This window comes from Chaetodon trifascialis, chromosome 15, assembly GCF_039877785.1.
Source record: "Chaetodon trifascialis isolate fChaTrf1 chromosome 15, fChaTrf1.hap1, whole genome shotgun sequence".
Taxonomy (NCBI): domain Eukaryota; kingdom Metazoa; phylum Chordata; class Actinopteri; order Chaetodontiformes; family Chaetodontidae; genus Chaetodon; species Chaetodon trifascialis.
In genome coordinates, this window is record NC_092070.1 from 20,649,177 (window position 1) to 20,672,396 (window position 23,220).

At 44.8% G+C, this 23,220-nt stretch overlaps 1 protein-coding gene across 1 annotated transcript in view; it reads left to right on the forward strand.

Moving 5' to 3' along the window:
• stat5a (signal transducer and activator of transcription 5a) overlaps nucleotides 1-23,220 on the forward strand; it is an 86,141-nt gene that overhangs the window by 58,360 nt on the left and 4,561 nt on the right. Inside the window, 4 exon segments of the mRNA XM_070981512.1 lie at nucleotides 971-3,457; nucleotides 11,977-12,180; nucleotides 14,952-15,027; nucleotides 22,613-22,722. Coding sequence (XP_070837613.1) covers nucleotides 971-3,457; nucleotides 11,977-12,180; nucleotides 14,952-15,027; nucleotides 22,613-22,722 — 2,877 coding nt within the window.

A 23,220-nucleotide genomic window follows, 5' to 3' on the forward strand; every position in this document is an offset into this window, starting at 1 on the left:
GTGGTGTGTGCAGCCTCTGCTTTGCTTTACTTTCACAAATTTGGCTTTTGCCTCGCTTGTAGGGAGACAGTCTCCTCAGAGCTTTAACAAACATTGCAGTGTCCTTGGAATCAGCTGACAAGAAACTTATTTATAAGGGGTTGCCCACAGGTTGGATATTCAACCACATCTCAATTGCAGTTATAAGGTAACTTGAAACCGATTTAAAAGCCCTTTACGTTTGAGAGATGAAACCATTGTGACTTGAGCCAAGCTGAACTCGTATCTCCAGTTTTGTACCGTATCATTACAGCAAACAGTCCTGTTTTAAAAAGAAACAGACCTCATGCGGCGTGCATTACGTTACGATTTGCCTCGAAGGAAAACCCCAGAAGTTACCCTGCTTTCACATGAAGTTATGCAATTTAAAATATGAGCGTAACGATTATTCAAGAAGATGTACATTTTAAATAAGCATGTAATTATCTATAATCATATTGGTCATACATATATGATACATTTTTTTTGCCATTTTAACCGTCAAATGTCAAAGACAACCCCACGTGGTGCCTATCCACCACAGGGTCTCATTTCCATAAAGATTGGCCCCAGCATGTTGGCTTATCACTGGGGAGAACAAAAAAAAAAAGAAAAGAAAAGAGAATTGAACTAAGCAGTTGATAACCAGGTGTCTGTCATATTTGTGTGTTCAGCAACAAAGCACAATTTACAATTTACTACAAATGGGAATGGCGTATAATGTCCCTCATTACCTTTTTAAAGTGTAACAGCTTGTGTTTAGATTTAGGATTTTTTTAAGGATTTGATGTGCATTTATCTATGTAGGTGAAAAAAAAGATGACAGGGAAAAATGTCAGCTTTCCCCTCTTCTGTACATTATTATCACATTGCTCTTTCCTGAATTCAGATACAAAGTGTAACCAAGAAATCCTTTTCCACCCCAACCCTCCCCCACCCCCTCTGTTTCCAGGATGGTTCCAAACAAAGGCAGGTGAGGAAGAAAACAGTATCCTTCAGCTCAATGCCAAGTGACCGCAAGATCAACAGCACAGCTGCTTGCATGGCCTTCATGATGGAGGGTTGTGAGATGAAAAAAGTGCGCTCCAACTCTCGCATGTACAACCGCTATTTCCTGCTGGATCCAGACATGCACTGGCTCCGTTGGGAGCCGTCCAAGAAGGATTCAGAGAAGGCTAAACTGGAGATCAAGGGCATCAAGGAGGTCCGCTTGGGAAAGAAAACTCCAGTTCTGCGCAGCAACGGTCTCTCAGACCAGTTCCCTGACGAATGCGCCTTCTCAATCATCTATGGTGATAACTATGAGTCCTTAGATCTGGTGGCCAGTTCTGCAGATATTGTGAGCACCTGGGTGATGGGCCTGCGGTATCTGGTGTCTTATGGCCGGCACACCGTGGACATGGTGGAACCCAGCCAACCAAGTCTGCGAACGTCATGGATTGGCTCTGTGTTTGAACTAGCAGATATGGAAAAGGAAGGACACATAGACCTGTTCAGGGCCACCCAGATAATCAAGGGCCTCAACCCTGGAATGAAAGAGTCCAGGATAGAGCTGAAGTTCAAGGAGCTCCAGAAAGCTAAAGACCAATACGGAGAGGCAATTAACATGGACACCTTTGTGGAGGCCTACTGTGAGCTCTGCACACGGCCAGAGATTTTCTTCCTACTGGTGCAGTTCTCCAGTAACAAGGAGTATCTAGACAGTAAAGATCTGATGTTGTTCGTAGAGGTGGAGCAGGGTGTGGAAGGCGTAACGGAGGACATGTGCAGGGATATTGTTCAGAAATTTGAGCCATCTGCTGAAGGCAGGGAAAGGAGCTACCTCTCCATTGATGGCTTTACACACTACCTCCTCTCCTCTGAATGCCACATCTTTGACCCCCAGCACAAACGTGTGTGCCAGGATATGAACCAGCCTCTGTCCCACTACTACATCAACTCATCACATAATGCCTCCCTTCTGGAAGATCATTTCTGGGGTTCGTCAGATATCAGCAGCTACATCCGGGCTCTTAGGATGGGCTGCCGCAGCATTGAGGTCATCGTATGGGACGGCCCTGATAATGAGCCAGTGGTGTATGTGGGTAGTTCTGTAGCGTCACATCTAGCTTTCTCAAAAGTCCTGGACATTATAAACCAATATGCTTTTGAGAGCTCTGAGTATCCCCTGATCCTCTGCTTAGTGACCCACTGTTGCATCCCCCAGCAGAGGGTCATGGCACAGCACATGAAGAAGATTCTAGGGGACAAGCTATATGTTGATCCTCCCAAAAAGGAGGAAAACTACCTACCCTCCCCTGAGAAACTCAAAGGTAAAATCCTCCTCAAGGGGAAGAAGCTACCACCCGGCTGCGCTGACGCTGAGGGGGATGTAACCGATGAGGAGGAGGGCCTGGAAATGTCCCGAAGAGTGGGAGCTGACGAGAAGGACCACCTAAACGGCTTAGGCTACAAGAGACTCAAACTGTGCCGGGAGCTCTCTGATCTTGTATCTCTCTGCAAGTCAGTCCAGTTTAGGGACTTTGAGATCTCTAAGAGGGACCAGAAATACTGGGAGATTTGCTCCTTCAATGAGGTAGATGCAAATAGGTTTGCCAATGAGTTCCCAGAAGAATTTGTTTGTTATAACAAGCGATTTCTCTCGAGGGTATATCCCACACCTATGAGAATTGATGCCAGCAACATGAACCCCCAGGATTTCTGGAAGTGTGGCTGCCAGATTGTGGCCATGAACTACCAGACGCCAGGCCTGATGATGGACCTCAACCTAGGTTGGTTCAGGCAAAATGGCAACTGTGGGTATGTTTTGCGGCCAGCCATCATGAGGGAGGAGGTGTCCTACTTCAGTGCCAACGCGCGGGACTCCCTGCCGGGAGTGTCTGCCCAGCTTCTTCACATAAAAGTCATCAGTGGGCAGAATCTGCCCAAGCCTCGGGGTTCTGCTGCTAAGGGTGATGTGGTGGAGCCTTACATATATGTGGAGATCCACGGCATCCCAGCTGACTGTGCCGAGCAAAGAACCAAGACTGTGTCCCAGAATGGCGACAACCCTATTTTTGATGAGAGTTTTGAATTCCAGATCAATTTACCAGAACTTGCAGTACTGCGCTTTGTGGTGCTGGATGATGACTACATTGGAGACGAGTTCATTGGCCAGTACACTATCCCATTTGAGTGCCTACAGCCAGGCTATAGACATGTCCCCCTACAATCTCTGACAGGAGAGTTCCTACCCAACACCACCCTGTTTGTCCATGTAGCCATCACCAACAGGCGAGGTGGAGGAAAGGCACATAAGAGGGGGCTGTCTGTCAGGAAGGGTAGGAAGGCCCGGGAGTACACCACCACCAAGACCACAGGGATCAAGGTTGTGGACGAGCTCTTCAGAGCTTCCACCCAGCCCCTCAGGGAGGCCACAGACCTCAGAGAAAATGTGCAGGTAAGGAACTACATAGTTGTTACATGCAAATAAATATTGATAAATATAATCACAAAACCATTAGCAATATTAAGTTTTGTATTTGTTCTCTATCACTTACTTAACTCCATCATCTCTGTTTCTCAGCACTGCACTTCTTTTTTTTTTTTTTTCTTCAGCTCAAGCAGTTGATCTAGGTAGATTGGGTGCTCAGTCCGTCAATGTCTGAGGTCAAATATGCATGACACATTCTGTTTTTCTAACAGAGGAGGGTAAATGGGCGCCTCTGCAGAGTACAACATTGCTGCTCTGAATGCTCAATGTCTTCTTAAGAAAACGTGACAGTACTTTTTTAGCGGGATAACATCTTCAACCGCAGAGGCTTTCCTGGAAACACTCACAGATCCAAATCCAACATTTCCAAGTCTCTGCACATTCTGTAGACATTTCATGAAAGCTGTCTGTCACTCCCATTCTCTTAAAAAAAACAAAGAATATGATGCCATTTACAGCTGATGCTGCAGTACAGAACAGATTATTGACGCATCAAAGTCAGAAGCTCCTTGCAGTGGTAATTTGAGAGTAATGGAAATCAGCTTTTTCTAATATGCAGTACTTTGCGTACCTGTAGAAGTTTTGGTGTTAATGAGCTCGGATAAAGGAACCGATATCATTAATGTTCATGCTCTGCAGAATTTGTAATAAGTAACATTATAATATGATGTATCAGTACATGAAGGCCATATTCTACCAAAGGACTGAAGGACAGGAAAGTATTCACTAATATTCATGGTTATATGCATATTGTATTTTAAGTTAAGGATATGAAAAGGCAGAGAAACCTTTTCCCCCAGATGAATCTGCAGAAGCTTCCATTGCTTCAGTCGGTCCAAATGATGATCTGAGTGTTTCTGATTGGACTCATTTCACTGGATAGAGGCTTGTCGCTAATTGTGCTTCATTAATGTTGTAGCAGAGAATGGTAATAAAGTGACATTGCTGTACAATTACGAGCTTTATGAATAGTGTAATCATTTAAGAGGGACGATTGCTGCCCAGGAGAGAGGACTGGGTTGCTAGGCACTTACTGCACTACTTTAAAAGTCCTCCAGATGAGCAAATGAAGATTAGTAACCATGATGTATATTTGCCTTCTGTCCAGTAGCAGAAGCCTTTCAGTGCATTTATAATTTTGTTTACGATGAGTGAAGGGGGTGATACAAAGCTTGTCTCATTTGCTCAGTCCACAAATTACAACACAGGGAGAGCCAGAGAGCCTTTTAGGTGCCACATGTGGTGTTGTTTGGTTGTCAGTTTACAGTTTCAGGCTGTTGTCTTCACTGACAAAATGAAAATAATCTCGTTGTACACCACTCCATCAACAATGCCTTGTCTACCAAGGGCAAAATTGTGTTAATAGAATTGTGTTAAGCAGTGAAAAAAAGCAAACAAACACAATGTATTTCGATGGTGCTTCTTAAAATGCATGTAAAAATGCGTTGATAATTTACTCACCAAACAGGATTACAACAGCCCTCTTGCAAAAACAATGCAAAATAAATAATTGGTCATGCTGTTCCTGTTCAAAGTAAAAGCACCATAAAATGAAAAAGTAAGGATCAAAGACAAAAAGACACTGACTGTAAAAAGAGACAGTAGTAAACAAGAATGAAAGGATCATTATTCTTCTATTCAAAGTCTAATTAAAACTAATACTGAAAGGGTAACTACGTCATTTGCACATGAGAAAAGAACAATGTCCTCTGTCCTTTTCAGAAAAAGGAGGACCAAAAATGACAAAAAAATACTTCTTCCGTCCTCTCCATCATATATTCATAATGTATATAACCGAGCTGACAAATCGGATTACTGCTCATCTTCTCTGATTTCCTGCCTTAACCAGATTTCTGCAGCAACCTGTTGACTTGTGCACAAGCAGCCACCGCTGGGAGAATGCAGGCTCAGTAAAATCAATACCATAATGCTGATGTCTTGTATAAAAAGACATAAAATTGGACAGACTCATGCACCATATGTTCCTCCAGAAGCTAATGTAGTACACTCCTTCATGTGTATCCAGGTCATAAATTCAGTAAGCAGTAACCTCAGTCTAATGGCACAGCAAACAGGAGACCAGACCAAAGTAAAAAAGCAGAGATGTGATTAGAGATCCTGTGGCATGCTGTCATGCATTTTCATGGAAACAGGCAGGTTCTGAAAGAGGATCATTTTCCTCTCCGAGACCCCGATAGAGAGAGAAATATGTTTGTATTCGGGAGGTGAAATTGATCCTGTAATTTTAGAGGTAGTAACATTAGCACAATACAGCCTGAATGGCATAAGAGGAAGGTAATTTGAGAAAAATCATTGGAAATAAATGCGTGTGAATACTAACAGTTAATGACCAACCCTGACAAAAGAAGTGCTTCCTCACTCGTCAAAAGATTCGATTTTTTTTGCCACAATTAAAGTGTTGCTTGTTGGAATAATCTAAATTAATGACTGTCGTGATTAGGTCCTAATCTTTGCTCTGGTGTGAGTCAGCATGGGGATTTTTCATGAATAAGACATGGAATATGGCTCACTGTGAAGTCAGCCCTGCAGCTCTGACACGCATCAGACGTCCTAACTCCTGTAAAAGTCCAATCAGCTAACTTATGCTAAATATGGAAATAATCAGAGGCGTGCCATGTGTCACAGCTGACACTTTAATCTGTTCGGTAGCTTTGAGTCATCTCTCATAACAAATGGCTTCATAATCTAATCTATGGTCTTACATGAGAAGAGGCAGTGTGCGATTGGATGTGAATCGGCGTCTTTTAACTTGATCAAACAACACTGAACCGCCACCGAAACACAATATCTCAGGTTTGAAATGTAAATTCTACTTTTTTTGAAATGAAGAGATGAAAGTTGATGAAATTAATGACAGAGGTGAAATCGAGAGGAAGGCTTTAAAGGGGATAAATTGAGGTGTTTTTAGAGTAAGACGTTTGTCTTTTAAATGTAAAAAATGGACACTTGTGAAAGCTTTGAGGAGGCCACCTGTGTGGCGTCTGGCGCCTTGGAGCTGGAGGCCAGAATCAGCAACCCACAAGGCTACAACCAGGCAAGTCCTGAAAGCTTTGCCACAAGGGTTGAACGATGTGATGATGTATCATATTATGCTCTATTGTTTATGTCATTGAGCTGCAAATCACACTCTTTATAGCAATAACTGCAGACAGGAAATTTGCATGAAGGCCACACAAACATGGAGGAGAGAGTGTGACACAAAACTCATATTTTAGATTTTGTTAATGCTGAGTTGAAATTTTGTACAAAGGTTCAAAATGATGGGAATAAGAAATAGGCCTTTGCATGCGGTCACTTTAATTAAACTGCTCATTGAATTTACGCAACCCCCTGACATGAAGCCGAGATTAGACGTTAACATGAGGGAAATATCATCCGTTCTTATACCCACTGAAATCCCAGATATCATGGCGCACAGCCTCAGCCGTGAACGCAGCACACACACACACACACACACACACACACACACACACACACACACACACACACACACACACACACACACACACTTCAGATGTCACCGCCAAAAGTGTTATTTCACCTCACTAAGCTCTTTTCAGACTCCTTTTATCCTCTAACAGCGAAGCCTCCAGGTGGTCTGCTTTGAATAATAGCAGAAAGACAAGTGTATTAGACTAAAAAGCCTGAGAAGAACCATGAACATTGACCACTCGGCAGAAACATGGCAACCCATCAGCCATGTTTCTTATGTGGATCAAGGCAGCGAATCAATTACGTCTGTGCAAGACTTGAATGATGTCCTTTCCGCAGTGCTGCTGCCCATGAACCTTGTAAAGTGTTGATGGAGTTGGGGGGAGCTGTGAGCCTGGAGTTTCTCTTTATTTGCCTGAAAGTGTGTGTGCCACCAAAGGCACATTCACTCAATACTGTGGGCCAGAGGAAAGAGCAGAGAGATGCACAGATAAAAGCATAAAGAGAGCGAGAGAGGAAAACAGAAACAAAAGCAGGCTTGTAACTGGACACAGAGCTCTCATTTGGGGAATTTTGGGAGGGGAGTGAAGTGGGGGGAAGGGAGTAATTAAAAACATAAGCCTCTCATTGGGTTTTTCAGCACCATAGCTTGCAAACCGTACGGCTTTTATAGTGCAACAATTATTGAAAAGCATTCACGCATGTGGTCCTATACACACATGCGTGGAATTATACAAAGCATCGTGAATGCTAATAACTTCAGCTCACACGTGCATTCACGCATGCTCATATTTCACACAATGTTGTTTTAACCCAGAGCTGTCCCACGTCCACCATTGTGTTTCTCTTTGGCTGCACTCGGTGGCCCAAGAGGTGTTAACTGTGGCTGAGGCTCTGCATACAGATTCAGATACAGATACCGACTTTGTCCCCCTGGCCACCCTCTCTGCCTACAGGAAGGTCAGGCCCCGCAGTGACAGCACATTCTCTGGGGTAGGGGGTGGTGGGGTGGATTTTTCTGCAGGCCTGGAGGTCTAACCCAGGGAGACAGCTGGTTCCCACACTGCAGAGAGCGGAGTGTGTGGACGGACTTCCAAATACCAGCACTGGCTTGTTCTGCCTCTGGTTTTCCCTGCATCTCGTATTCTCCCTCACGCTCTCTTACCTGACTTGTGTGTCTTCAGTGCTTCTCGTCAGCGCCCTCGCTCTTCTTGTCTCTTTGCAGTTTCAGACTTTTTCGCTTTCTCTTTCCCTTCTTTCATCTCTTTACTACTTGCCTTTTGACCAAAGCTACCTGATGCTGTGCCATGTGAAAAGCTGTGGGACTGATTTGGTTGCTTTAACACATCCAAACTAACCCTTAGTTTGGATGTGTTAAAGTGGGGTTATATGAGGTACTTCTCTATTGTGTAATACCTCCAGTAGATGGTAGGCCCCAGTTTGAAAAAGCAGACAGCAGAAGAGGCACTGAAGTTAAGCAGTTGTGGTGCTGTTGTGGACGAGGGCAGCAGCAAAACATATTTTAGCCCCCTATAAGAAGACCCACCTAAAAGATCTGTATGAGTTTAAGTGCACCTTTATTTAGAATATTTTTATCACTTCATCTTGCCGTATCTTGTTTCTGACGGGGAACTGAAGCTGTTACATCGTTCTCTTCATAGCCACCAGACTCCTTTGACAAAAATGGTAATTTTACATCGCAGAACACGGGAGTTGCTGTTCTACTGCTGCCTCAGTCGTTTAGTTTGCTTGTGTTATTTTGAGACTTTGATATTTTAACACCTTAGTTCGTATCTGAATTAAACAGTATAATACAAACTAACTAACCAATCGAGACTAGCAACTTCTGTGTTCTGCAAGGTAAAATTATAGTTTTTGTCAAAGGAGTCTGGTGGCTTAGAGGATGTAACGCCGTCAGCTCCCGTTGGAAAAGGCTGTCTGACAGCAAGATGAAGTGGTGAAAATAAACCAAGCACAGCATACACTTAACCTGATATTGATTTTTTTTAGGTGGCTAAAATACATTTTGCTGCTTCTCCCTGTCCACAGCAGTACATTGCTTAGCATCTGTGCCTGAACTCCTGTTTGCTTCTCCAAACTGCGGCGTGCCAACCGCCATCTACTGCAGGTCATACACTGACTATAGAGAAGTACCTTATACATCCCAGCAAGTGAATCGACATGTAGCATAGGTGTTTCCACTTCAAGGTAAGATGTTCAGCCTCCATCTAAGCTGTATACAAGCGGCATACGTTATAAGGACATTTCCATGTGTTTATGCATATATTTCCATTTACCACAATGCATCCTACAGCACATCCATAATTGGTGTAGAGAAAGGTGATAAAGGTTTTATAACCTCATATGTGGTGATGTCTCTGTGGGTAAACATTCACAGCTGCCTGGAAATTGTTTCTTCATTGTAAAAGCGGTTACAAAATGCTTTAAAAAAGTGTCAAAACATATAATAAATGAAGCTGTGTGGTGCTACAGAAACGCCCCAGCCCACAAATAATATTCTCCAAACATAAGCTTGTTTGATACATTTGGTAAATGATCAAATCAACATTATTTATCTTTATTTTCAGTGAAAATTAAATGCAAAAATTGGCATTCAAATGGTGACTCAGCTCTCAATCACAGTATCAACCCAGGAAATCAATAAGGTAAATCCAGTGGAGATTAGAAAATGCAATATATGTATTATTGATTGTTTATATTTAGAGCATTTCCAGCTGAAATAATATTTGAATCTGAAGAGGAAAACCCGAAAGCCGCAACCTTCTCGTGCTGCTCTTGTTCGGCTTCCTCGGTATCGGAGCTTGGCCGTGCACTTCTCCAGGTCTTTGTGAGCCTTTTGGAGCTGCAGCGTCAGCTCGGAGATTTTGTTCTCACCGTCTGTGAAGCCTTTGTAGCACAAACCGTCCTCGTGTTTGCAGCTGCTTTGCTTCTTCAGCTTCTTCTTTGCCATTTTTTATATTCAGAGCTGCAACTTTGTTTTCAGAGTTCCTCAGGTCATGGTGAGCCTTCTCCAGCTGAGTCATCAGCGTTGCAGTCCTCTTCTCTGCAGCATCCAGTCATGCGCTGCTCCATCTCAGCGTCTTCCAGCTGCTCTCTCAGAAGAGCCTTTTCTCTCTTCAGCAGTGTCACGGACAGCAGACTCCACCTGACAACCGAAGTCTTTGGTGTTGCTGTTTGTGACATTCAGTTTTTTTCTTCTCTGGCCTCCATATTTCTTCTCTGCTTTGGTTTTTGTCCTTTGTGATGAAAGACCTTTATCCGGCATGGCAGGGTAACAAGCGACGGAGCAGACAGAGCTGTACACTGTTAAAGTGCCTTAGTATTGTGTGTGTATCACAGTGTGTCTTGAGGCCTTTGGGTTTTCAGTGTATGCTTTACTGTCTGTATGGATGTCAGTCCCTTCAGATAACAGTAACACAATTTGCTCTGAAATCAATAATCAGAAAAACAAACCAAGGCTGTGTGCAGACTGTAAAAAGCAGCTGCTTTACAAACAGATGTGAGGACTCTCCTGCTCGCCTGCTGTATGGGCAGTGTTTGAATTCGTTCTAGCAAATAATGTGTTCGTTCGAATTTGATGTCCCGGCCAACAAAACATATTGTCCTGATGTAAGACGTAACACACCTGAGATGTTGATTGTAATCACCATGTTTCTTTGACAGCTTCTCACTGCTCTTAACCGACCTGCAGGGGCTGTTAGTGCTCGACAAGCAGCTTCAGTGTGGAGTCTTGTCTCTGCGCTTGGTCAGCGTACGTGGCCACGTGTCTACATCACAAACACGCTCGCACACAATCACGCGACACTCGAGCGGCTGTCTGTGCCGGTTCCACCTTGTCTGAGCATTTCAAACTTTGACATATGATGATTCAAAGGAGCAGCCAAACTCTGTGCAGTGAGCAGTTTTCCTTCGATATGTGTCAGCATTCTCTTCGACACTGATGCATACTGTGCAGTGTTGCCCCCTCACAATCCTAACAGCTCTGATAAAGTTTGAGACGTGAGGAATTACAAGAAATCAAGACGACCGACAAACAAGCTCTTGTTTATGAGTAAAGCACGATGACTTGTAGATTTAACCTTTTAAATTCCTTCACTGGCAGAAGAATAAAATGCAGTGAGAGGCTGTTGTCTAGTTTCTGGAGCTGCAAAGAACCCAGAAACTCCGGCTTTGGTGGACTGGAAAGCAGACTGACCCAGGGTAGATGAGGAGTGAGCGAAGCAGAGGGAAAGTGAGGCTGGCAGCATATTCCAAATTCAATTTAATTCAGTGTCTTCAGGCTGACAAAATGTGGAGAGGAGGAGCTCAAGGTTTGAATAACTTTGTGATTAGCTGCAGACCTGCTTTACGGAGCTACGGCTGAACATAAGGAGAAGACTGCTTCGGTATTTACTTAATATTTGATCAATTTAAGATGATATTTGCAGTTAGAGAAGGGAGATAAATACAGAGACATGCAGAGAAAGTCGCAGAGAAAATGTGAGAAAGCAGAAATAAAGGGATGAGTAACTGAATGTTCTTCGCACCTCCAGGCAGTGGCCAGAAGTTTGGCTCCAGAGCCTCTGGGCTGCTGAATGAGCACACTGACGTTATGGGAAACCGATAATTTTACTGTCACCAAGACAAACACTCCGCTGCTATCTTATCTTGTTTCTGGTCTGAGGGGAGTATCGCGATCCCTCTCATTAAATCTCCTCGCTCAAGGTCATCTGCAAAAAGTGCTGGCAATATTTACCATTCCATTAGGACCGCAGTCGCTGCATTTGCCAAGCACAATAACTCCACAGGAATTTGCCTCGGTCGGTTGTGTTGCTTTGGTTGGTTGCGCTGGAACACAAACATACTGTAGTGACAGCGAAGAGGTTCAAGGACAGAGAGGACACCACATTCACAGTATTTACATGAATTTATTTGCTAGCGCTGGAATGTTTCACACTTTTAATTGATGCTGTTTCCCATAAAATCAGCATGCAGACTCAAGCTGCTGTCCTTCATTGTGTTTTTCTTCCCAGAATGCCATGGTGTCCTTCAAGGAGCTCTGTGGCCTGACCCCGGCGGCCAACATGAAGCAGTGTATCCTGACCGTGTCCACCTGGCTGATGAACAGTGAGCGCTCACTGAGGGTGACAGTGGACCTGAGCGAGACTTACCCCACCATGGAGGCTCAGGGTCCGGTGCCTGAGCTGCTGCGCAAAGTGCTCACTGCCTACGACATGGTACGAAGAAGTGTGTGCACCAGCATGTCAGGCAAACAGAAATGTTTATACCGCCGTAGTGAGAGGCTGAATTAGGTATTGCACATATGAACAGTGTTTTGAACAAATGTGCTCTGCAGAAATGCCCTCCAGAAATCAATATTGTTCAAATTCAGTACACGAACACACTTATTTATATCTTACACTGTGTTCATGTGCGACAGGAGCATCATAGTGTGTAACATCACTAAATATCTACGTCAGCTGAAGATAAAATGTCAGAGCACTCTGGCATTTGAGTACGATAACCGAGGCTTCCCTGCGTGCACTTCCTGCTCTGTGCAGAGCTGACAAAAATGCTCCTTTAATGCTTGTTTGCTTATCATTTGAGCGCTCACAGAGCTGGCTGCGCTCCGAGGCCTCTGAACGTGGCCAGAACCACCTATTTGACCAGTCACATTGTCAAGATGCAGCTTCTCATTGTATAATTTCACATGTCCTTCTCCATCCGGCCTCCTCTCTTACAAGAACACTGCATTTTCACCACTTGACATTGGCACGGCCCAAAAGGGGTTTGGAGGACTCTGCCTGTAATTAGTTACCACCCGCTGTTCTCCTCCCCCCTCCACCTCCACTCCTGTGAGGCTTGGTGGGAGCTGGTGAAGTGGGTCACAAGGGAGGACCGAGGCTGTCGCGTGCACGCCGTTCAGATCATCGGCGCTCCTGCTACTGACACCTACAGGGGTGCGCTGACATCAGGAGCGACGCAGCCAGCGGAGCCAAATGGAATCTGCTCCGGCTTTTATGAGGCTTCACACCAGGCGGGAGGCTTGGCACTGTCAGAGCGACTCTCACGCTCCAGTCCACAAAAACCTTTTCGGGGACAAGCAGAAATCCATATTTTAGACGCGTACACATTAGAACATGCACTCTCCAGGCCTCTAATACCGGATATTTGTCACTTTGTTCATCAGAATAATTTATTTTTGGAAGGATATTCACAAACGACATTAGAAATATCAAAACAGTGCTCATGAAATTCAACTGGGAGTGTATTCTTCTTCTCTTGTCACCCTATAATGACAGCCTGTGTACTGGCAGCTTTCAGATGCACATGCATTAACCTATGGCCTTATCCTGCTGCCTGAGCCTGGTCAGCTGAGCGTTTGCATCCCAAACACTGGCCTGTTGGTACACTCCCAGCTCAGGAACAGAGGCTCCACTGTGTGTGTGTGTACATGTGTGTAAATGCATGTGACTTCATGGGTGCATGGCTGCCAACACCAGGCCATTTACTGTAGCATATCAGTGTGCGTGTCCTCAGTCACCCCCATGTCAGCTGCAGCCTGCCGGCATTATAACTCCAAGCTGACAGAGCACCATCACACTGGAGCAAGCTCACGTACACACACGTCTGCGTGTATGTGCAGGAAGTTATGTGTACACTGCAGCTAAAATATATCTTTAGACTCACGATTTTAGCAGTAGGCAGAGGTGATACTTTCGAGACCAGAATCTGGTGCAGCTTCAAGACACGCTGCACTGAAGACTGCTGACTTGCTGCTATTGGACATACTTGCTCTGTCTTACTTTCGCTATTGCTACACCTCACAGTGCATCCATCCGTCATCTGTGGGTTCTTGGAAATGCCGGTTCATCAGATACTTAAAGATTTCTGTATATTTTTTAACATTTTATATTTAGACTCCTTAGATTAAACCACCCGCTGGATGAAGGGATTGTCCAAAAGGAGCTCACTTTCCTCAATTGTCAGCACTGAAACCAGCTCTCATAAGAATAACGAAACAAGAAAAGACACACACACACAGGATGAGAGTCCACTTCCTGTCTCCCTGCTAACAGGAGTGTGAAACTTCATTAGCTTCCTCCTCAGTGCTGCAGGGCTGGTTCAGCTGCTCCCCCTTAGCCCGCGGGATCATGTTTAGGGCTCAGACTGCACAGCGCTGTGTTGGTCAGAAGCAAGAAGAGGAGAAAACAGGAAGTTTCCTTGTGGTGCCAAGACACCAGATGCAGATATTCAGTCAGTCGACTATATGTGACACATACGAATGTGACTCTGGTTCTCAGTCCAGAGAACAAACTCACAGCAGGACAAGATAAACAAACATATGTGCAGCTGTTATATACAGGAAGGAGCAAGAGTCGTCATTAAATGTCTCGTTTTGTTTGACAAACAGCCCAAAACCCAGATCGGTTTGCTGTAACGTAAGAGCAAATTCTCACATGAAAACCTGCAACTATTAAAATAATGACTTAAATGTCTCAGACAGGCCCCATCTGGACAGCAAATCTGAAGGCCTGCTTTGCTTTTTGCGAGCCTGTGGAGTTTAACACTGGTGCTACAAAGCTGTAATACTAAACAGACTGCTTTCAATTTAGCTTTCCTCATGAATTTTATTGAGTTTTCTCTTGTACTTACTTACCAGGCAAAACAAATCCGAACCGTGTTGTTTACACGCCCAATTAATTAGAAAGAATCTGCTTCCTCTGATTATGATCTTACCCCAATTATAGTCATCAGATAAAGATATTTACATGACAGCTATGTTGCCTTAATTGGGCTAAGGGTGAATTGTGTGCGTGCTTGTAAATAAAGCAGCTAAATCCACTTCAAAATGAGCCCCCGGCTGTTGAGGTGACACCTCTGTGGTCAACATGAAGTGTTTCCCTCCAGGTGTTTGTTTACAGTGTTTGGTCAGGCCTCCTCTGAGGGCTTGACCGCGCTTTGATGCTGAGATGTGTTTCAAATGAACTTCTTCTCTGTCTTCTAGATGATCCAAACCAGCAGAACACTGATCGAGTCCGCTGACGTCGTCTACTCCAAGCTCACACAAGCACAGCGAGCAGGTATGCTTCATTATGTCAGCAGCATGAGACGAGGCAGGTTTAGATGGATCCCTCTGCTGCTGCGAAGAAGATGATTCACATTTCAAGGACAAGATTTATATCAGACACAAATGAAATTACCTCGCTTACCCGCATCTTTCTTTAATTTGCTCAAGAAAAATAAGACCATGAGGTGCAAAGAAACATACATTTTTCTGAGGCTGTGAAAATTTCCAGCTCTCCTGCTCGCCGATCCAAACGAACGCCATCCGCAGCCTTCAAACGTATTATGAGTCGTGTCCTCCCGCCTAATGGAATGAGGGTAGTTTATCTAACGCTGCAACATCTCCATCAACATCAGCAGCAGTCGCCGCTGTTGATAGAACCGGCCGTCATCAGTGAGTCACCGCCGAGTAGTTATCATGTCAGTGGGCAGGTGAAAACAGTCAGTCAGCCACACAGACAAAAGGGAGAAAAGAGGACAGAGAGGTTAACATCGTTTGAGAGGAAGAGCGGAGTGAAAAGGTTTGGCGGCGGGGAGGGAGGGAGGGCGGGCATTAAAGAAACATTTCATCAGTACGGCATTTTGAAAAAGGGTGCTCAAAGTAAGAGGTCCGGCCTTTTAGAGGAAAGGATAAAATTCACCATAATAAGATCATTAGGAGAGAAATGGCTTCAAATCAAGAAATCGTGCGGCTTGTCTTCTCCGGCCTCTTTTACATTCAGCGCTAATTGTTCCTCATTTGCTTTGCTTCTCTACTGCGCCGAAGTGCCTCTGCTGAAGAGCTCCTCGAATAGGAGAGCATAGTTTGAATGCTGACATCTTCATTTTGCATGTTTTTACCTCACATTTTAATGCTGAAGGCAAGAGCTGAAACAAATGTGACGCCTACAGACTCAGGCCTGTTAGAGAGTTTATGATAGCTAATGTAAACATGGAAAGTCATTTGTAGCTGTGTTGTCGTTTTGTGTACGATAAACCCGAAGTAGACTGAGAAGGCTCACTCACGAGCGCAAGCCAACCCAATATCCTGAGGCTGATGAGCCAATTTAAGCCTGCTACGCCCAGCTTCGCTCCCTGGTGTCACACAGAGGCAGGCGTATGCCTCACTCCCCACACCACAACAAGCTGATAGCTGATATTCGTGGTGTGCAATTACCCAGGGATGTAGGTTGAATGCTGGGGCTTCAATCACAGCGCTGTCCCCTGGCTCCATGGGCCCCTAGCCCGGAGCTGGAAGCGTCTTCAAAGGCGATGGCTGCAGAGTTAAGCAGAGCTTAAACCCCACACAGCTACAGCCTCACTCACAGCAGTGTCACTAGCTGGATACCGGAGGCTGATGCTCAGTTTACTGCCGCCGTCTGGTGAAAACCTCTTACGTCCAAAATGTCAAATTTTCAGGAGCTACAGTAAGAAAATCAAACCGGTTTTGTGCCTCATGAGCATGCTTGTTTAAAGTCATTAAATCAATTTTGAAAGGGCCTCACAAGCCCAGGGGTTTAAGCTTTTTCTCAAGGAGCATCTAATCCGGAGTCAATTGAAGTGAAAACATGGAAATCCCTAAATTTAGAGGTATGAGGTTTTCACATAAGTGCAGCATTATGTAAGAATGGTACAATGAGGCAGAGGGCTGGAGCGACAGCCCTGAGGGGCCTCAGCTGCATGCCAAACATAGCACTTTCCCCGTCGCCCACTCCCCTGCCCCCAGCACTCACACACACATGCCTCGATCCAAACCCCCACCACTCTGAAGCTCACATAACTGCCGTGTCTGTTCATTCATGCTTCCAGACGTTCGCTGTTGTAGTTTTGATAGCGATACACGGGGCTGAAAAAAAAAAGATAGGAATAATATAATGTACAAAAGCCAGCTTTTGCTCCGACATAATGTGGCTGTGCAGGCTGCCAGAGATGCCCCAACGCTTTACCGAAATCCAATTACTTTGCTTTTCATGTGTAAAAAAAAAAAAAAAGCTATATAACGTATCCTGTTGCCTCAAATCAAAATTTGGAAATAACAGTTCTGAACTTTAAATGAAATTTAACCTTGTTGCAGCCTCAGCGGATAGAAAGTAAGATTAGCTCAGAATACAGAATGGAGTCTAGCAGCAGTGCGTCACCACATTATTTAACTGCATGCTGCTGCAGTTAAATGTCGCCTTTCTGGTTAATAATGTACAACAGCTCCATTTACACCAACACCTGCAAGCACAAAGCGAAAAAATACACATTTAGCATTGCAGAAGCAAATACAAATTAGATTGAATATCAATTAAAAGCCTTTCAAGATGGAATAAATGCTTGACAGGGAAATTAAGGTGGTTTGCACTGCCTGTGTGAATCAGCTATAATAATCTCCCCCCTGTGTTAAATAAACAAATCACTTTCCAATATTAATGCCGACACTTCTGTCCCGCTCCTCCGCTCGCAGTGCTCTTTGTCCTCTCCATCTGCATCCTGACTCATCAGGTCCCTGTTGTTTGGATATCTGCTGCTTTTGCTCACTTACATGCAGAATTCTCTCATAATGGCCGTCAAGTGTTTTTAACTGTATGGTTTAGCGCAAATGGAAATTAAGTACATATATATACAGTGAGGATTATTATAAAATTAATGTGTTGTGTACTGATGAGCTGCTGGCGAACGTGTGCTGCTGACTGTGAAACTGCCCTAAAATGCTTAAACTTGACCTTCAAAATGGGACAAATGGGAAGGTTGAGAGGGTTGAGCTAAGCTACTTACTTGCAATCAGATGATCCAATGAAATGCAGCACAGGCTCACCTGCCTCCCTGCAGTGTTACAACACAGACCGTTCTAAATGGGCTTTGTCTCTTTCTGTCTTGTCTTGTTTAGCCCGAGTCTGGTTCATTATGAGCATTTCTAATCCTCCAGAGAGCAGAGAAACTACGGAGGACATTGTGATTAAATCATGACTCCCCAACAAAATGCTGCATCTTTGTGAACGCTGGGAAAGCATGGATTTACCTCTTTTGAGAGACTGACAAGGCCTGAATGCACCCTTCAGAAGCCATCTCATAAGCCATATGATTATGTGCAGACAATAGCAACAGCCCGAACAGAGACGGAGAATCTCAGAGTTGAGGCGCGCAAAGGGTGAGACGGTGGATTTGCATGGAATTGAAGGTTTTGTCCCTCTGATCGATCTGGAAGCCAAAGGTATAATTTTGGTGTAATGGCTGTGTGAGACGCAGAATAAGGTGCTATTAGAGGACGGGCCGTCAGCATTGGTGAGGGAATATGGAATGGAGTGAGATGAGTGTGTGTGTGTGTGTGTGTGTGTGCTGCATCTAAGCTTAATTTAAGGCCTTTGATTGGACCTGACACGTTTGCCCCAGCCAGTGGAAGTGTGCTCTGCTCATCAGCTAAATGCTGTTGTGACAGGGCCGTAATCACAATGACTCACGGGCTGCGATCTGAAATGAGGGGCCTGAACTAACCGCCTACCTCCTAACTCGCCTTTCGTCCCGAATTCGAGCAGCGTGGCGCGATTGGCCGATTCTCCGCTCATACAGCAGGAGATGAGAAACGGAGATGCAGGACGGTTTCGGGTTGTTATGGCTCTCACTTCCCAAACTCGCCTCCTCCCTCTCCTTCCTGTGTTCAGTTTATGCCCCGTCATTATTGCAGCTAATCAGTTTAATTTGGGCAGTGAAGCTGACGTGTTGATGAGGATGGAGAGGTGCTGGATGATCCCCCCTGGGCGCTATTGATGGCTCGCCATCACACACGCTGCTAATGGGAGACCAGATAGACAGCTGGGATGCACACTCTGGCACCTCCAGATGCTACCGCTGTGTATTTGTGTGTATACGCTTTACACTGGCTTATGTGTCTGCACGCATATCTAATCTGTTTGTGTATGGAGAGCACAACTCCCACTCCCACTCCCACTCCCTCTCCTAATGAGCCTTTGCTCTTCTAGCTTCTAAGAGGATTTTCTCAAGTTAGGATTTCTTTTGGCAGTTTCTCTGAACATTTTAAGCATATTCAGTTCTTTCGTGTCTGCATTCAGCTGAAAGCCGACGTGCTCGTGTGCTGGCTCTTAAAAGTTGATTGAAAATGGTGATAACGTTGTTAGCATTCAGCAGCTACAGCCCGCTTCAGTCTCGGTGGCTAAAACTGAGAATCAAGGGAGCTGTGGCTGCAGAAACAGAGATGTCCGTCAGCCCAGTGCAAGCCCACACATCCCCGAGAGAAGTACTCTGTGATCAGTGTTGTGCCTGAACGCGAGCACTGAACGCGAGCACTGAACGATAGTTCATGAACTTGTTCATATTTTGGGCGAACGTGAACTGAACGTACTGTATTACTGCCTGATGAATGTTACTGTGAACTCGTTCATTCTGGTGTCTGTGAACGGCACGCTCTCTCAGTTTAACTTCGTTCAGTCAGGTGCCAGATTTCTATAGAGCCTTCTGGGTGAAAACCCGGCTAAAACACACCGTGAACAGGCCTTAAATGTAGAGCCGTCAGTGTCGCACCGCCTCATGCGTCATCAAAACAAAAAGCAGCATGTAGGCATCGTATGATCATTTAAATGAGTTTTATGACAAGGTCATTTCTGTGCAAACTTTTCCCGCCGGCTTTCAAAAAGAAAATCTGCACTTCAGTCACATGAGGTGAAAGCTGCAGCTGCTACTCGTGTGGACTGAATGGACAGCAACAAAGCGTTAAAGCAGCAATGGGGAAAAGCTGTCCCCTCGATGCTAATGTAAACCCTGGTTGGATAAGGATTCAAAATTGGATATGAAGATGAAATCTGACGCGTAGTTTAAAACTGATAAAATAATTGCTGTCTGTGGTTCTATATGAGCTTTGGCAATAATTTAGAAAAATAATAGCTCGCAGCAACAAATGAAAAAAAGAACTATGAACTAGTTCATGTAGAAAGTGAACTTTCCCAGCACTGTCTGTGATGGTGGACCACCGGTGTGCAGGGTCTTTGAACTACCCAAAAGTTTATAAAACAGTTAAAATCAGCTCAACTTGCTGCCTTAAAATGCTTCTGAGAGTACATTGTAGGCAGCTTTTCTGAGAAGCTCCTCTCAGATATGGATGCTAGCAGAACAGCGGCTACCTTAGAGACCTTAAACCAGGCCCCAGAACAGCTCACTGTATGAGTTCAGGAGCCGCTGCCTTCCTGCAAGCCCGCCTGTTATTTATTGATGTTCCCCTCCATGCAAAGACTCTCTCTCTCACCGACAGCTCTGACTGTGTCGGTGTGGTTTGAGGCCACTCCATGTGGATTCCATTACCATGAAAATCCGGTGGATGAAGACATCTCCCCTCCCCTTTGTCTTCCTCGGCTTTGTGCGCTCATTGTTTTCCCGGCTCATCAGCAGCTGGAAAATCCCATTCTCTGTTTGCAATGATGATCTTCTGCCTGGGCTCTGCAGCGCGTCTGACTCCAGATGAATTAATGAAACACTGTTCTGACTGTATGTAGCTCCTTCTCAGCCCCTCTCCCCATCTTTGTTTTCATCATTTCTTTTCATCAGATCCTGTTTGGAGATTCTGTTTGATTTTAATATTTACTTACCTTGCTCTCTCTCTCTCTCTCTCTCTCTCTCTCTCTCTCTCTCTCTCTCTCTCTCTCTCTCTCTCTCTCTCTCTCTCTCTCTCTGGCTGTCTCTTTCTCTGTGCATGTGTATCTGGAGCATACAGTAAGAGGTGCTGCTGCAGAACTCATTACAAAGGCAAAAAAGCCTCTCTGCTCAGTGCAGAGACTGAAAGCATTTACTGAGGACTGTGTGTGTGTGTGTGTGTGTGTGTGTGTGTGTGTGTGTGTGTGTGTGTGTGTGTGTGTGTGTGTGTGTGTGTGTGTGTGTGTGTGTGTGTGTGTGTGTGTGTGTGTGTGTGTGTGTGTGTGTGTGTGTGTGTGTGTGCTTGCACTTGTTCAGCTATGTTTGTGAGAGCCAGTTGGAGTTTTAGACCTCGGGTTAGGTTAGATTAGATTTAGGTTGGGCATTTGGTTGTTATGGTTGGGGTTAGGTAAGGGGCTAGGGAGTGGGAGACATGTTGTCCCTCAGTCCTGTCTGCCTAAGCATTCACTTCTCCGCCTCCCTCAGTTTCCACTAGAGAAGCTAAGCATAAGACCCCGTCTTGTCAGAGTGTGCCATGGGGGTCTCATTTTGTTTATTAGCTCAAATTTCACAGATTTTAAGTGACAGTAAGAAACCGCAACTGCGTGACTGTTGGGGGAAGGAAATGCTTAATAATTGGGAAATTAAATGCTTGAAGAGGCCGTATTGCGACGAGCCGCCTCCAGCTAATTTCATCTCTTATTCAGCTCTCTGCCTGCCTCGCTCCCCAAATTCTGTGATCGCACACCGCCTCGGCTCAGCCATGCACTAGCAGCAGCCCATTAACTACACCAGATTACAAGATCAAATCAGCCCTAAACCCTGTTAACACAACTTTCAGGCTCAGAAACAGATATTCTGCAATGGCTGTAAATCACCAATTATATGGAAATGAAAGACAACAGCGGTCCCGGTTCTTTTTTTAGGAAGGTTGAGTCTGACAAACACTGAAGGCCAGAGATTGTATTTCCTGTATTTTCTTTGTGACCTTTTGATCTGCTTTTTTCAAACGTTGCCGGAATGATGATTGTGCACATTTTGAATGCGACGAGGAGGCCCGCGTATATGTGTGCGCATCACATACAGTATGTCTATGAACGCACCAACATAATGTTATTGTGTAGTGGGAGATGATATAACAGCACGAGTAGATCAGGAGAGCATGGCATACTTTTATCGTGCAAATCGTAAGCGGATCATTAAATATTAAGCCACAGAATTGTATCATTCAATATTTTATAGCTTTGCTACATACATATTGTCTCTTACCGTGTAAAATGTCATTTCGGATGGAGTCTATAGAGTTATTTTTCAACAAAACAAGCAGGAGTCTAACACCGGGCTGAGGTAATTCCCTGCTCTCCAATGAAAATCCATTTAATTAAAGACTCCTCCTGACAACAGCGGAGGTGCCGTATCTGTCGACCGGTTGCTGAAAATAGCTGAGGACGGAAGAATGAATGACTTGAGAAGATGGGCTTTTGTGAATTATAGCACATTATGCTTCATCAATGTCTTTGCAGTGAATCAAAGCTCGAGTGGCATAAGGTCAGTCGTCAGGGCCAGACTGACAAGCAGGCGGAGACATGCAGCGTTAGGAGGAGTTTGTTCTTAAAGCCCAGAGGATTAGTAATGGTCTGCCTGGGCTAAATGAAGCCGGACCTACTGATAGACCAATTAAAGGTCAGCCTGCATTGCACTACCTCAATTTTAGCCCCATTAGCAATGCAGCACATTGTACGGTGGACTGTTATTCTGGCTATTAAGGTGCTCATGAGGAGCTGACTGGATGTCTTTTGTTCTGCAGACTTGGTGCAGCACGCTGCAAAAGTGAAAAAGTGACCATAAGAGCAAGCAAATTCCTGTTATTACCTTCATTAAGAACGTTGTGTTTTCACTTCTGTTTGTTTATGACTAAATGTCTTTTTATTTTGGCTTTACTGTGTAAATTATTGAGTGTATTCTCTTCAGAAATCACCTGCTGTGTGTGTCTGTGTCCAGGTCTGGACTTCCATGAGGACCTGCATCGCATTGGAGCAAAAGAGGGTCTAAAGGGCCGCAAACTTCAGAAGGCCATGGAGAGCTACGCCTGGAACATCACTGTCCTCAAGGTGAGACGGCCTGAACCACAGCTGACGTGTGGTCTCCAGCACAACAAAGACCTCTGCGTTGTTTCGGAGGCCATAACCAGCTGGATAAGCGATTCCAGACCCCGTTGTTGAGATTAAACTACATGGTGTTTTAAGAAAGCTCTCTGGGTTAATTGTATTTGCCTCCTCTCTAATCCCTAAATCTCTTAATTAATTACTGCTGATTCCAAGTTTTTTTTTGCTCATGTAACTATCTTGACGAGACGCGATAGGATTGTTCACACTTGTTTGTAGACACAAACATGCTGCTCTGTTATTCCACATAAGGACACAGTGGGCCCCCAGGACACGCAGTGAAGACGATGCTCAGCAAAACGCGTTCTTGACTCTGACTCGGGGAGATAAGGTTGCCCAGTGCCCTCATTGCCTCTATGAACACCAGCGTTAATACCAGCACTGATAAAACACCACATGCTGCTCAGACTGTGCTCTGCACAGTGGGCCTGTTTTGCTAAATAA